At 39.9% G+C, this 17,677-nt stretch overlaps 1 protein-coding gene across 1 annotated transcript; it reads left to right on the plus strand.

The window, feature by feature from the left end:
- Window positions 1-430: 430 nt before the first annotated feature.
- Window positions 431-16,545, plus strand: LOC137260034 (uncharacterized). Its single transcript, XM_067797756.1, has 13 exons — window positions 431-494; window positions 2,638-2,982; window positions 4,165-4,482; window positions 5,053-5,319; window positions 5,962-6,084; window positions 7,356-7,377; window positions 8,857-8,912; window positions 9,253-9,274; window positions 9,541-9,596; window positions 13,823-13,939; window positions 14,585-14,600; window positions 14,927-15,099; window positions 16,016-16,545. Exons 1-13 carry the CDS (start codon window positions 431-433, stop codon window positions 16,543-16,545), a joined length of 2,109 nt encoding a protein of 702 aa, XP_067653857.1.
- Window positions 16,546-17,677: the final 1,132 nt, after the last annotated feature.

Below are 17,677 nucleotides of genomic sequence, written 5' to 3' on the forward strand. Positions count from 1 at the left end.
CAATAGTGCAGCTGTGTGGCGGTGGTGTATAAATAATCGAGTCTGGACCAGATAAACCAGTGAGCAACAGCATGACCATCGATCTACGCAATTAGGATTCGATAACGTGTCAGCCAAATCAGTGAGCCTGCCCACCCGATCCCATTAGTCGCCTTGATTGCCAGTATATACAAGGACACACAAGGGCGTGCAACAACGAGAACGTATGAGTAATACAGCAGGTCCTCCTGTGTTTCTCACTGGTTACAACACGGTGTCTATATGCAGTTTTCGCTCCCCATTTCCTCCACAAATTTAAACGTTTTTACAGTGCCACGATGACCCTTAATAACACGGAAATACTTCATCACAGTCCTGACTAACAAATAGTTATCTGAATCATCTGAAGTATTGTGTAGTAGTCAACACACTGAAAGCAAACACACCTATTATGTTTTTTCATTTGTTTTGTCTGAAAACTGTGATCTTCTTTGGAGGCATACTGGAATTTGCTGGTAAGCGTTTATCTTTACTTTTTATCATTCCAGTTAGGTATAAGGTGTGTTCTAAGTTTGTCATGTTTTGGCAGAAACGTTTGAACATGTTTGGTGTTTTGTTTTTCGAAATATTCGACAGAACTTCAACTGAAGTAATCATCAACCAGTGATTAATATGGTGTGCAAGGTCCGGTGTTGCTAGACAACAAGCCATTGTCAACAAGCCACTTGACCCATTTTACTCGACTCCCTCCAAGACCACAATATGAGGTAAAATTTGTTATGTCATACACAAGCACAGAAAAAAGGCCCAGGGAGGCATGACGGGAGCGGCAGCTAGGTCAGAATGCGCTCCTTTCGCAAACACTATTTTGCGAACTATTTTCTGGTAATTCATTCACACGTGCTCTTGGTCGAAATCTGAAACCGGGACACCGCGCGCCCAACTGAGAACCATACTTGTATATCATGATGAGTGTTGAGTGAGTTGAAGAAACGGTTTATACTGTACGAATAGAATAATTTCTATCAACCTACGGTAGTCAGAAGTTCGTAAATCCAAACGAATACTTCCTAAACGTTCGTGGCATGTACTTCAGAAAACTGTCATTAAAATAAAACAAGCGGGGCGGCTTGTGGCAGTCATGTGCTGCTACAAACATCAATGATAACGAAAGTCAGCTTCTGTTATACATTTGTTGACTTAATGACATTGGGGAAAAGACGAAAAAGACGCCAGTCGCAACATCGCCTAACGACGTCTCCAAACTGGAACGTACCAGACTGCATTTGCAAATCACGTCGCGTTATATTAACCACCTGAAAGCAACCATGGCTGTGGGGTAGCCTTGTGGGTAAAGCCTTCCATGCGGAATCAATTCCCAACATGGGTACAATGTGTAAAGCCCATTTCAGGTGTTCCCCACTATTGCTGGGATATTGCGAAACTCGGCGCAAAACTAAAACACTGACTGACTGACTCACTCACTCACTCACTCACACACACACTGACTCACTCACTCACTCACTCACTCGTCCCTGGCATGGTGATCAACGTTCAGATGCTGGTGATCTATGTTTTTTTACCTAGCGATTATTTCCATGATAGCGTACCAGTAACTTACGAGTTGTGATAGTTGTACTGTCCTTTGATGGCAGCGCTTACGTTCTAAATGTGTTGATTTTAATATAGATATAAATTAAATTGTTCTCGTCACGATATTGATGGAATATTGCCGATCGCGACGTGACGCTTAGTTTCAAACCAAGCACTCACGCACTCACGCACTCACGCACTCACGCACCCGAGAAGTGGTAGAGAAGAGTAGAGAGTCTTGCAAAATATCGCAACATTCATGTCTTTCATCTACCTCACCGTCATCTACCACCGCCGATACTGCTCGACATGTGCATTGTATGCGCTGCTGACCGACCAAACAGCATGAAATTAGACACCAAAGTATCTGTTCCTATGTTGAGAAGTCTGCACCGACGACGATGACGACGTGTAGCATGGAGCAACACCGTGCAGGTATGGAGAAAATGGCGGTGAGTCTGGAGCAATGATGATTCGTGAATTCTCCCTCAATGCTGAAACTGATGGTAGGCTGTCGTCTGACGTCAAGTGAAGGTATTCAGCACTTTCCGACAGGTCGACAGGTTTGGTGTCGAACGTGTGATAGTGTGGGGAATCATATCCTACTTGGGAAGATGTACGTGATGGCGGTTCAGGGAACCGGTGCAGGGACCAAATTCTTCAACGTCAGTTTCTTCAACTGAAAGAGAAAGTTCAACATGACATGGCGGTGCCGCATACACAGCTCGTGTCATTGTTGTCTCGCTTCAAACGTCAGTGCCTTGCCCTGACCCTCCAGATCGTAGGATCAGAATCAGATACAACATCTTAATGTTTGCATCGTAGTCAAAATACGGCACGTTTACAATGCATTGTAGGAAGAATGGCAGAGAAATCCACATAACATAGTACAGAGAAGTGGTGATCGACAGCTCACTGAACGGGCGTCTTATGACAATGTCACCACGATATCATCTTTGTATCAGTTAAATTAGATCAAATATGCAATTACGTGTATTTATTTTTCAAAGTTGGCCTTTATGTTTCTATTCTGTATCGTGTACTAATTATGCTGATATTTTTCAGCTTCTTATACCAACATCGTGGCCCGTGTCGGGCAAAGTGTCAACATGACCTGGAGTGTCAGTCAGTCAGTTACGGAATTTAAGATAAGATCTATCACATACAAACAACAGAAACCCAACAGAACTAATTCCACTGTCCTGTTCATTATGGATGACAATAAGCCTCTGCCTGCAAGTGTCAACACACACACAGACAACGGGAGGAGGATTCAGCTGACTTTCAATACATCTCTGGAGGGGAGGAAGCTAGTCAATCTCACATTCCACAGTGTTGACGTACAGGACGCCGGAGTCTACAACTTAACCACCCATAACAGTGGCATGTCTCAACTTCTTATTGTATTACGTAAGTGTGAAGACACTCTGAGTACCAAATATAAATATACAGTGTAAATATAAATATAAATATAAAATCAGCATCAAAAGCTAGTTTTTGAGACACATTGATAGAAATATGGCGGTCACAGGCAGATAATCTGCGAAATAGTTATCCATACTTATCATAGTTTTATCATTATAGCATTATAGTTTAATGTCGTTTACACAAATGTCATTGCAAGAACTAATTACGATAGCGATGAACATCACCATAAAGCTTCATCCTGTAACAGAATCCAGATGAAATATATTGTATATATTATATTCTTATATTTTGCTATCGTTCAAGGGTAAACTATGACACTGACCAATCTTCTTCGATGGCACTTTCATAATGTTTTATAACACCTGACCTTCCTCTCTCCTTACAGATATTTTGTAACACCTGACTTTCCTCTCTCACTACAGACGTTTTATAACACCTGACCTTCCTCTCTCACTACAGACGTTTTATAACAACTGACCTTTCTTTCTCCCAACAGACGTTTCATAACACCTGACTTTCCTCTCTCCCAACAGACGTTTTATAACATCTGACCCTCCCTTCTCCCAAAAGACGTTTTATAACACCTCACTTTCCTATCTCCCTACATGCGTTTTACTACACCTGACCTTCCTCTCTCCCTACAGACGTTATATAACACCTGACTTTCCTCTCTCCCTACAGACGTTTTATAACATCTGACCTTCCTTTCCCCCTACAGACGTTTTATAACATCTGACCTTCCTTTCCCCTACAGACGTTTTATAACACCTGACCCTCCTTTTTCCCAAAAGACGTTTCATAACACCTGACCTTCCTCTCTCCCTACAGACGTTTTGTAACACCTGACCTTCCTCTCTCCCTACAGACGTTTTATAACACCTGACCTTCCTCTCTCCCTACAGACGTTTTATGAACAGTATCACGGACGTGGTCAGGGATTCTGCCTCACTGCATTCACTATCCATCTGCTATTGCTTCCTTGGGAATGGATAGAACATTTGACGTTCACTAAGATCAATTCAAATAAACTTTCTGTTCAAACGACATTTTGGCGCATGACGGTGACTTAATGTCACTGAATACATACTACATATTCATATATGTTATTAATAATTAAAAAGAATAAGGACAAGATTACAACCATTTCCATTCAACTTTTCACAGGGAAACCATCAAAACCGAACATCACCACGACTGTCGCTGACCCTGTATCCGGTGATCCTGTCAACCTGACCTGCTCCACAACCTCCCGGAGTCTTCCTCCAAACCAGTCTCGGTACCAGTATACTCTGACTACTTCCTACACCTGGAGGAGAAACAACAGGAGTGTAGACAGCAGTGTAGACAACAGAGTGCAGGTGGACGGACAATTCCTGACCGTAGACCACGTCACCAAGGAGGAAAAGGGAGTGTACTCCTGTCAATCTGGAGAAGAAGGACTATTGTCAGACTGGAGTCGGGGATACACTCTCAATGTTTTATGTAGGTTCAGGTTGATTAATATTGAAACAATAACAGAAGCCAGATGTTTCTTCATATACAATCCTCAGAAAATCTGATTCTGCTCCATGCGTTGTCACTATCAACGTTTAATGCCTAACTTCAAGTGAACCTGCAGCTTGCCCATTCAATAATAACTCAGAAACTACAAACTTCCTGAAACGGATGTTTTATGGAAAGACCCGAGCTATGATGTCTCGAGATATCGCCACAGAATTCCGATCCGATTCATCATCAAGCCGTGTCCTCTGTTGCAATTGCTCAGCCATTCTGCACGTATACGTATCAATAGAGATTATCACCCTCGCCTCTACTGATATCAATTATATAAACACGGGTTGATAGAGTTACAATGGCTTTCCATTGGATATCTTTATTTTTATCCACGTGTGTGATATCAGTAGACACGAGGCTGGGATTCTAGTTATAATGAAATATCATTCTTCAATCTTGAATCCCTTTGGAAGACAGCCACACTAGATATATGGTGGCAGGGTTATGACAGAAGAAAATTTCAAATTATTATTTCTGACCATCTCACATGCATTCCAGATGGACCTGACCAGATACAGTTTGACGGCACAAGGGACAAGCTGCAGGTAGAAGAAGGGAAACCTGTAACAGTGAGATGTTCTGCTGACTGTAACCCTGCCTGTTCTGTAACCTGGATGGAGATATCCAGACAGGTGGTGATTACAGGACACAGAGAGGCTGTGTTGTCTATAGCAGCTGTAGATGTGTCTCTGTCTGGACAGTACACGTGTCACGTCAACAACAGCCATGGCAGTGCATCACGCAACCTTACACTGGAGGTCATCAGTAAGACCTGCACACATTCTTTAGTAACAGAATATGCAACATTTAAAGTTGTATTTGGACAAAACTTGGAATGACACTATTCAAAATCAGTAATCATTTCAACTCGTAGTATTCATTAAGAATTCAATTTTGACCATAATACAATAGAAAGATTACACCAAGTTTCTCAGTTATCAGCTACAATCACAGGGACGGTGGGGTAGCCTAGTGGTTAAAGCGTTGACTCATGACGCCAAAAACCTTGTTTCGAATCTCCACATGTGTAGCCCATTGCTGGTGGACCCCTCTGTGATGTTGCCAGAATATTGCTGAAAGCGGCCTAAAACAAAATGACAGTCAGTCCAACAATCTCAAATGTTTCTGCTTGCCCTATAAACTGAAAATATACCATGAAAGAAAACATGATATGCAAAGTGACAAAAGGAAATGTTATTTTAAATGTCGTTTGGAAGTGCCACCGTATACCCTTTGTAATATTACGTATTGTGGAATATTGAGAGACATCCAAAGAAAGAAAGTGCCATGGACATGTACAGAAAGTGGATACGGTATTGCCGATATAGTAGATAAGGTATTGCATATTTGCATTTAAAACAGGATTAGACACATACTAAACTGCATGGTACATATTAAATGTTTCAGCACGTGAGCTTAATGAATCTGGTGTCGTTTCCATGGTCCCCGTGGCTGCTGTCTGTTTGGTCCTGATCGTGGTCATCGCCGTTGTCGTCATAGTGCTTGTTTGTAGAAAACACAGACTCAGGGGTAATACGGTGTGATGTGAGAGTGAATGAAAAAGTGTTCCACCGCGGTATTTTAGAATCATGCCTTCATGTTTGTTTGTACCTGGTATTATCATATTTATGCTATGCCATGATCCAGCTTGACCTTATAACCATGGAATGCATACGTTCAAAAGCACTTCTTTCGCACTTCCAAGTGCAAGTAGGGGCGGTGGGGTAGCCCAGTCGTTAGTGTTCGCTCATAACGCCAAACACCCGGGTTCGATTTCCGACATAGGAAAAATATGTGAAGCCCATTACTGTTGTCCTGTCCTATTGCTGAAATGTTGCTAAAACTAAACTCACTCTCAACTGCAAATACTTTTAAGGTATGTTGGGATTATTTCCTGCATGTGTTATTTCCTGGGATGTCAAAAGCACGGTGTTCAGGTATAACTGGGAAATAGTTGATTAAACATTTTAGTAACAAATCCAACCGGAATAGCTACAAAAATGAAGGAAGAAGAAAGTACAACTGAAAAGTAGTGTTCTTTTATATAGTACATAATTTATACCACTTTTGGGCAAGTGGTGAATATAGTTTTATCCTCATAACTGATATATTCACCCATACTAAAGTTTATTGTTTTACTTTGACTATAGTATGATCATAACTCAGCATTGCGAGAATGTCTACATTTACAAGTTTATAATAATTTTGTAAATATTCACAAAGGGGGGTAAATGGTGTGTAATCTGAAATGATGGGATGGTGGCTAATTGAAATGTATTCTTTTTTCTTGTATATATACTACTTCCATTATGATATTCATTACCACTCAGTGTAACGGTAGAAAACCAGTATTTCACATCACACTCACATACTATCATGTTCGTCTTTGATTTAAATCAGTGGATTTATGCCACAGGAGATTAGTCTATTTTCTTATGTTCGATTTTGATTGAGTTTAAACACGCCGTTGGTGGTAACAAGAAAGGAAGAAAGTCGCCTCTTTGTGAAGAAAAGGAACCTGAGTCCAGCCTTTAACGTAGTGTTTATACCTTTTAAGAGACACCATTATTGAGTGACATAAACTCATCCGAGAAGTCATGTGAAATAACAGCCACCTGTGTTGTATCTACTTGATATTTTGTTCCCTTTCTTGACCTACAAATTCTGTAAAGACTCTAATATTGTTCTGCACAATTAAATTTTGTATTTATGATTCACCTTTGTGCAACTTTACTAACAATTCGTTGATCGTATATTTGTCATCTAACATTTTGCACGTGTAATTGTCTACTCCCTTTCAGGGAGGGGATACATTCTTAATCGGTGAGTATTATGGCTTTGAAGTTTCTGACACAGTGTTAATTGATAGTATACCACAGATCAGGCTGCTGGTGGCTGGGAATAAATACGTACCCTTGTACGCTAAACTCTTGAGACTCATCACCAGTTTGTGCTCATTCGTAGGAGCTATTTTGTCCCTTATACTATGTCATACCTTTGTGGGGACAGTGCAGACTGAGCTTTCATGTCTGTTGACGTTTGTGGATGCACAAGCATATTAATCCAGTACCACCACCTTTTTTCATGATAAGTACGAAGTACGATCAATCCGGTCTACACACACAAACGTGAACATCAACATGGACTGTAAGTATGGTTCCCATCAGTGCGTCACCGACTGGGTTGTGACGCATTTCTCAAATCATGGTTGTGGTTACTAGACGAACCACCACCAGCGACCAAAGGTGACTTGAAACGCTTCACAGTACATTATGTCTAGAATTAATGTACTGTGAAGAGTTGGGGGTCATCTCAAAATTTTCACATTTAAAAAAATCTTTAATCCTCGCAATGACACGAGTGCCTGAGTTTGCGACCACATTAGTACCTAAATGCCTGTCTTATGGCTCGCATCCCTCAGTCTCCTTATAATGGGAATCAAGCCTCGAATCCTCTGCCATTCATTTAGTAGAACTACATCAATTCCTGCATAAGGATCTCCAGTTCAAATTTGTCATAACAAATAATCGAAAGACTTTCGATTTGGTTCATATCGTCAAATGATGGCGTCCAAAATGTGGCACGACAACGGTATACTTTCTGTTGATAACGTCGATCGGTGACTGTTCCTCAAAACCACAGGTACAGTCTCATTCTAATGGTTCTGGATAGGAACCAGTGAAATCCGGGTGAGTCAACCCATGTTTATTGGAGGCGGCTAACGGCATCGGGTGGACAGGCTCGTTTATTTGGTTAACACATGCCATTGTATCTCAGTTGCATAGATCGATGCTCATACTGTTCACCACTTCATTGTCTGGTCCAGACTCAATAATATACATCCCACCAAATTTAGTTGAAATATTGCTGTGTCCAACATTTAAAAAAAACAAGTAAACAAACAAAAATAGTGGAGAGTCGGACTCGCCAGTCTTTATTACTGACAGAGTTCTTCTGTCTGTGTCATGGTATTACATGTTTCCAGACGAATTAGGACTCGATCATCAAGGTCATTGGTCTTTCTTGGTCTATACTTCACCAGTGGTCACTTGCTTCCTCACTGGACGACTAAAACAATTTTGGTGAATGTACAAGTTAGCACCGAGTCAGCAACAGGACATTTCAAGTCTGTCTTGCCGGTGTAAAAACATTTCCAGTTATATCACTTTCGTTAGGAAACTACAATTATGAAATTTCCAGCACGTTTACATGTATGCAATAGATTTTGTGAGGCAATTACGTTCCAGTGTGTTTAACTGTTTGTTTGGACAAACTTTAACCTTTGTAAAATTCTGTCCTCAGCATTGTCACTTACACCCGGGACCCAGGAGCAGACGGGGGCTACCAGGAAATAGAAGGTTGGTGTCATAAGTCATTTCTAACATATTAAATGAAATATGTAATACATCAGAAGACCTTTCCTCAAAGGTTAAAAGGGTACCCATGAATCATTAAATACTTAATGTATCACTTATGAGTAACAGTTCCTGGTTTTCTTTATTCATTCTGAACATCTGAACATTCACGACAAATGGTGGTTACTTATTTCAGCGCAGTTTCTTGTACACTTGTAATTTCTGAAACGTGTTTAAAGAGTATCAAAGTCGCATATCGACGTGCAGTAATAAAATCATTAAGGGTGGACAAAGAACCATCCCTTTGAGTTCATCATTAACCACAGAATATTGTAACTTTCAGAGACAGGATACGCTGATTATCGGTGAGTTTCAAATGAAATGAATAAACAGTTCATCGCCTCGAATAGCTGCCAAATTAATGCAGCATGAAGCAATACTCACTCATTTATTCTCCACAAAACGGTGTGACCTTGAACGACTTCAGAGTGAAACTACACAAAATCCACATCATAATGTAATATTTTGTGTCAGTGACTTTGTGTGGACCTAATTATCTTTATAATGTCCTTATCACGTTTAATATTCATTTCCTCACATTTTCCTCGTGTTCAATAATCACTTTCATCAGTCTGGTATTGTATCACAGGGAAGATGAAAATGACGGCAGCTACCAGGAAATAGAAGGTTGGTGTCTCAAGGTTAACTACGAGCGTGCTTAAGGACTGTGTGAACTGTGTCAATTCGGAGCCAAGAAATGTTGCCATATGAGTCTTATTATTTATTACAATTTTATCATTTATCATTCCTGTTATAAATTAAGTCACGAAACATAACCAGGGTTCAGTGATAACAGATCCACTAGCCTGGACAGATGCAACGGTTATACTTCCCGTCGTGCCTCACGGATAATTCTTCCTTCTTCATTAACCCCCTGGATGCTGAGTTTTTTTTCAAGCGCACATTTTCGTAAGGTTTGAAAAGTGAACGTTTTGCGAGATTTGCGCTCGCGTGGTACTGGATCTGCGTACGGCTATAAAATTGCACAGAAATGTAGAATATTTAATTTCCCATCAGTTGGTATAAATATATATGCGGCTACCTCAGGGGTCTGAGAAATAGACACTGCTAAAAGTTGTCCAAAACTTTTGTGTGTGTTGAAAAACAGTAAATTTCTCCGTTTTTTATCGCGCACCACAATAAAAGCACTCTGCTACGTTTTTTTTTTAATTTGGCATCTTTGCGGAAAGTGTGAGCGAAGAAAATACAGCTTGATATCTGAACGACATAAGTGTATATGAAATGGATGTATGTACTAATGCATAACGTCATAATCACAAAATCAAAAATGACCTGCAATAAATGTCAAAAATCGATTTTCTACCATGACGTCAAACGTCGACACAGTATTCATGCACGTATAAAGATAAGGGGGCATAACTCAGCTATGGTTTACATTAGGTCAATGTAACTCCGATCACATGGAGAGAATTTGCTGTGGATACCGACAGTATATTTTCGTGATGTTTTGTTCACAGTGAACCAAACTATTCCAATACAAAGTTCCCCAATGTGAGAGGATACCGTTTGGTAGATTCACAATTTGTAAGATAAGATGCCAGTGTACTACATAAAAAAGCAGGTAATAGCGATTTGGATGTCCCTATCCGATACATATTTTAGTTCTTAGATTCCCATATTCTCCTGTTTGTGTAGATGTATTTTTATTAATTTTGCATCATTATTAACGAAGTAACAGCCACAATTTCAAATGTAATGAAATAACTGAAAATAATGCGACATTTTAGTTGACGTCACGGCATGTTTCGTGCATTTTGTGACGTCGGAAAAAGACAACTCTGGTTGCTGATTAGTATATATCTAACCTAATTTCCACTCAATGTGTAAAAGATCTTGGCTTCTGTGTCAGAATTCAACACTTTTTAGACAAAATATAAAATGAATGGTTTTATCACTGAAATAGTGTCCTGAACCTATCAACAATTACACGGTTCTACTACATATCTAATTGTGAGCAACACGCGCACCTGCCTAGCATCAATTTAGCATAAATGAAAATTTCACAATACCTGATTATTCATTGAATATTCATTTAGGAAATAGACTTTTCTTCTCATGATTATGAAATCAATTCCATCATAAGTATGCAATGAAAGGTACAAAGAGATCGCTTTTTCAGTACAGAAGTATTAGGATATGGACGTAAGGTTTGTCCAAATTAAGACATGACCTGGTTTAAATATTTTTAACAATTTTCGTATAAATATTGTTTGAGATGGATATTCTGCCATCAGATATATTTTAATCGAATGTGAATTGACTTTATTATCGAGAAAAATGATAATGAATCATGAAACGTTTTTGACAAAGTCGCACCTGGTCAATTAATATTCATAATTGTTTTGTCTATAAAAATGACACAAACCAATACAATGAACAAGACAATTCCTTTAAATAGTAGTATGCGCGCCCCTACATTTCATAAAATGTGCAAAATCATTTTCATTGATATTATCCGTTTTACTTATAAGTTGGAATTAAATCGCTGTTTATTAACCTGTTCATACGAAACTGCAATATTTGTCCCAACGTATTGAATATTGCACATCACGGGAACTAAAGCACATGTTGCAGTAAAGGCTACGTGTGATCTTCCAACACTTGTGTAGAGGTTTAAAATGTGGTATAGTTCACTTACTGAGTCAGTTTCCCATGTAAGTATTATTCAAACAATCAAAAGCTTTCAAAGAATAAAAACGCATACCTTATATCCACATATGATATGGTGTTGAACATGGATATATGTAGATAATGAAATCAGTTTCGTGAAAAAATATCTGAACGATATGCAAAATATACATCACAATACTGAAAATGCAATCGGAATGGTATGGGCATTGTGTTTACTCTTGTTCAACCGACCTTCACCTCAAAGAAATTGCCTAATATGTGCAACAATGTTGACGTGTGACATCACTACCGATGACCGATTTCTTTCAAAATGGCGGCTTCGCTGAGAAGGGTACACAGGAATTTGCGAGGACTTTTTGCTTGATTCAGGGATCTTTTGTATATAAATGTGAGATGTAAGTAATCAGAATTATTCTGACTATCTGTGTAGTGTCATCTGTTCTTGTCGTTTACATTGTAAATGACGTAAGAAGCCAGAAATGAAGATAAGTACCGTTGTCGTTCTGCGTGATTTTGCGTCAGTCATGGCGTCACGCTGCACTGAAAGTTTGACAGTTTCTTATGAATTACCAAATTATTTCATTGTATCTATTTTCAATTTGCTATGTTTTGCCACGATACTCTTCCCCTGAATATACTAAACGTATTGAGCCATTGTAAGCAATGATTAGACATCTGGATGTTGGAAACTTTCCGAAAATGCTACGCAGTGTAAAATTGGAATTTTTCTTTGTTTACAGTTCACTCAAGCGCTGTCTATCGAGCACAGCGTTCGTTTTCTTACAAAGTATATTTCGTTTCGTTTTGTCTAGACAGTTGGTATTGGTGACAAAGACCTTTTGTAATTTGATTCTAAGATGCTTGGGGAATTCAATGATGCATTTGTCGCAGCTAACTATGAAGAAAACATGATGCAATAGGCGCGCCGGCGTCTTCTCGAAAAGTGATTTTGTAAACACTAACCAATATGGCGGAAAGCGCATTTCGACGTTCATGTAAGTGTATTTTCGAAAACATCCCAACCGATTCTAGGTACATCGGTGACGTTTCAGAATTATCATTACTGGTTACATGAAAACTTGATATCAGTGATCATTAATATGCTATTTTTGAAATTCATCACTCCCAGTAATTATCCGATTTTCACATTTCAAAAGATACTGCAAATAACGCTGTGAATCTCGATTTTGTACAGTTTGAAAAATGGCGACATTTACGATGAAGCCTATTTTGAAAGACGATTTTAAGCACTTTAGCTTGGTCTGAGATAATAGTGGATGGTATCAAGAAACTGGGAATTTCCCTCAGAATTCAAAACTGTGAAGTATTTATATATGCGTGGTATATTTAGAATTTTATTGGACTTCCAAGTGAGGTATGTAGAGGAGGGACATATATGTCCCTGTGGCATCCAGGGGGTTAATTGCTTGCTTCCTTTTCCCGTTATGCGATGTAGACAGGACTCTCCTACCTTATGAAGAATCGTAGTTTCTTTGACAAGTTGGTCCTAGAACAAATACCATTTTCTTATGTTTAAAAAATCTTAGCTGGCCATTATTGATGTCCGAAATATATTCAGTGTTTAGTACGAACAAGGTAATATTTCATACCTCACGGATGAATCTTTTTCCATTGTCCATCTCTCGCTTCAGTTGATGTTTTGTGATGAAGACAGGGCTCTGTTAGTTTATTATGAATTGTAGTATCTTTGAAAAAATAGTTACAAAAAGCATTTCTTCCAAATATACTGCAATCAGTAGCTGTGATTTGAAAATAAGTAGAGGATACTAAACGACCTTCCGTGTAATACCATTTTTATAAAACGAGTTAATGGTTTGGTATCAGACGAGCGAAAGTGAGTTTGACACTAAATCTTTAACGAGTTTAATGTTTATTACTCGCCAGCATAAATTGACAGAAACTGCGGCGAAATTGCCTACAGTGTGAGGACTCTCAGCTTTCAAGTCAAACAAGGTCTAGTAAAAACATTAGCATTGTGACGTCACAACTGTGAACCATTTTGACGTCATACGTGAAGCGATATTACACTAGTGTATTACTGCAGCCGTCGGTTCCAAATGCATTCCCGTGCTTCAAATACTCAATAACACCCGGAAATTGGCCAACACATGATGTTTATCTCCTAAATATTAACGACGGATCTCATATGTGTCCAATAATAAGTACATGTGTTATATCAGGAGGTGATGTCAACGTAGACGACATCGTCCCCATCGTAGCTGTCTACTCCGTTATGCTGACTGCTGTGGCAGTTGTGGTGGCGGCAGTCACTGTTCTTGTCTGCAAGGACGTGAAAGGTACAGTGAATATATGAATCCTTTCCATCAAATGAATCAAACGCATTCAGTCATCAGTGCACTCCCCTCCACAAACCAACACACCTCAAGCAGCACGCCCTGACCCCAAAGTGAATTGGTCTTCAACAACCCACTGGTATGCTCGTCATAACAGGCCAGTAATGCTAGTTGATTTCTTCAGCGATTTCAGTATAATTTACCAATCAGTGAAGGGGTACCCGGTAGGATGAGATGATAATGACTGCAAACCATACACTGTCTTACAATACACCTTGGAGATCCGGGTTAGAACTGATCCTGTGCAACATATGCTTGTCACAAATGCAAATGTCTCTTTTATTCGTTGTTGTTTGGATTCAGTAAAGGTCAGTGCAGTAGCTTTATGGTTAAAGCGATCATTCGCAACGCTGAAGACCGCAAAATGTGTGAAGCCCATTTCTGGTGTTCGCAACATGATATTGCTGGAGTACTGCCAAAGGTGACATAAAACTACTCTTAGTCTCTCAGCCTGGCGTTCCAATACGTTACATTTTCTGAATATTGTCATAAGCAGAGAAAAACAATACTCACTCACTTACTCGTGTTCAGTAAGTGGTAATGTAGACGATTAATTCATTTTAAGTCTTCCCTTTGTTTCGTTTTCAGAGGACCAGGGTAGAAGGTACATATATATACTTTTGTATCTTAAATGCTGGAGTAGTATGGAAGAAAATCATTATATACTTGTCCAGTTACAGTCTTATGTCTATGTAAAGACTATTTACTCGACTTATATCAGAAGACTAACATCATATTTAAACAAACAACCCAATTGCGTAAACCGATGCTTATGCTGTTGATAACTGGATTGTCTGGTCCACACTCGATTATTTACAGACAGCTGCCATATAGCTGAAATATTACTGAGTGTGACGTTAAATAACGAACCACCGAACAACAGCCATCGGGATCATCTATATAAATATAAGTCTAATGTCGTAATTACAGATGTGGTGACTACCTTACTGTGATGGCAGAGAGATTATCCCATGACTTCAGTGATGTACCTCGTGCTTCCAACAACGATGTCTTACCTCTACATGATTACGAGAGAGTCCTGAGGGAACAGTTCCACATCTACACGTCTCTCCACCCCCAATCTTTCTCAACAGAGGACCACAGTACCTGGCGACACCTAAACTGATGGTAGAGTTCCACTTCTACACGTCTCTCCACCCTTCATACTCCTCAGCAGAAGACCACGGTACCATGTGAAGTCTGAACTGACTGTACAGCTCCCCATCTACACGTTTCTCCACCCTTCATCTTCCTCAACAGAGGACCACAGTACCAGGTGAAGCCCATATATACTCGTCCAAAATAGAAAGCGTGCATTGAAGAAATTGATCAAACTAAAAAAGAAAACAATTTCGTAAGTGTAAAAAATGTTAACCTGTTCATGAAAAAGTTATTTTGAACACAAAAACGGTTTTCCCCGTTAAAATTGCGGTAACGTTAAATGACGTGCTGCACGTTTGTGAAAAAGCATGTTTTACACCTGGAGAGTGTGAACATGCATGCAGCAGTGTGAAACCTTGGGTATTTAAACACAAAAGTAACGCCTTCCTATCGTTCACATTTAAACTTGCGCTGCTGTTGAAACGACTCCAATTTAGTATGTCAAGATTGACAATAAATCAACATCTCCTTGCCCGTGTTTATGATTAGAGCTGGCAGAACACACAGAGAGGTTGCCCAGCATTTCAACTGTCACCGTAACACTGTAGACAGGCTAGTCCATCGACCCCTCTCCTGGAGACCCCGAGTTACCACCCCTGAACAAGATCGGTATATCCGTGTCACCCATCTCCTTAACCGGCAACGACGACAGCCAGGAACATCCCTGACCTGAGACGGATGCATCCTCAAACAGTAATCAACCGGCAGAGAGAATACGGCTTACGTCCTCGAAGACCTGCAATTCGTCCGATTTCGACGTTCGTCTGCAGTGGTGTACACAACATCATAGGCATCCCTTACACTGGTGGCGACGTGTTTTATTCACAAATGAAAGTCGTTTCCATCTTTCATCATCAGATGGTCGCCAGAGAGTGTACAGATGTCGAAACGAACGCTACGCAGATCCATTTGTCGTGGAGCGAAACCGTTATGGAGGAGGGGCTCTCATGGTGTGGGGTGGCATCACTGCCCGTAACAGAACTGCGCTGGTCATTATTGATGGCAACCTCAATGCAACCAGATATCGTGATAAAGTGCTTGCACCTGTTGATGTACCGTTTCTGCAACATCACGGCCCCGGCGTCATTCTACAGCAGGACAACACCCGACCCCAAACAGCTCATGCTGTTCAACAGTATCTGCAGCAACAGCAAGTGGATGTTCTTCTGTGGCCCGATATCTCACCCACTGAGCACGTATGGGACGAAATGAAACGTCAGCTACTCCGGCTTCCCCATGCACCGTCAACGCTTGTGGAACTCCAAAGACAGCTTATCAGAATATGGAATAACATCCCACAACACTCCCATGCTAACCTGTTCGCTTCCATGAGGCGTAGTAGATGCACAGCAGTAGTCGATGCAGACGGAAGTCATACTAGATACTGAGTGTGTGACTTTTGTGGTAGACCCCTTGTGTCTGACTCTCCATGGCACCAAGAGTAGCGTAATGAAATTTCTCGTGTTGATCACAAATTGATTGATCTGTGATGTAATGAAATTTCCATGAAATAAAATTATATATCATGGAAATTTGTGGTATTTGTGTTATTTTTTAGCATGCACACTTTCTTTTTTGGGGAGAGTATAGTTCAACATCTACAAATCCTTACAATTTCAGCTGGAAAAATATGAGCACTCCAATAAGAGTGAACAGAAAATGTTTTCCACGATGTCCTCTTTTACAGAGGACTGTACTGATATCGACAGTTATGAGATATGTTCCTGCTTGTCCTCTACATACCCGGCGAACGTTGATGTTTTCATAACGCCATGATGTATGCAGTTACTGAACAGTGTGTCCTTTCAGCGAGCGGACGCTTGTAAGGAAAAGCTTTGAGTTTTACTCACAGTATATATAGTACATCAACAACACTGATTTAGCAACATTTTTTCAGTCAATAAAACCTTAACCTTTAAAACATTTTTTAAATCAATATAGCTTTAACCTGTTTTATTGAAAACAATTAACCGTTTTACATATCTCCCACAAATGCTTTCAAAGCTTTACTTTAGTTTTATATGCTGTAAGCTTGATCAAACTATTTATTGCATACACAAGGCATGACACACATGTCCCTTATTGTACAGGAATGCTCAGAATTCACATTACTGCTATCCTATTTCTGTATTGGTATCACTCTGCCCGGAACGTATTCCTCAGGACGTATTTGTCTTAGGACTGACGTATCGTGATCTGTAGCTGAACACCAGCTGACATTTGAACAACTGTTCACAACCCGTTTCCTGCAGATATCAGTGAACCACACTTTCTCGTGTAAAGAAATGCTGAAGGTGTCATACAGATGGAATGTGAAATATTCCTCTTGAAAATAATACAGCAGAGTATTTCTGTACTGTAGCGCCGTAAACAATCTTAACTATGCATGGCTTCAGATCGGACTAAACAACGAGACAGTTTTCAAAGGAGCTGTGCGTAATAGATCGTTAATGACCAGGAAGGAAGATGTCATTACAAGCTGGTTCTTAAAATATGTATTCCAACTACTTCATGTTTCCA

This window comes from Haliotis asinina, chromosome 1 (genome assembly GCF_037392515.1).
Source record: "Haliotis asinina isolate JCU_RB_2024 chromosome 1, JCU_Hal_asi_v2, whole genome shotgun sequence".
Lineage (NCBI taxonomy): Eukaryota > Metazoa > Mollusca > Gastropoda > Lepetellida > Haliotidae > Haliotis > Haliotis asinina.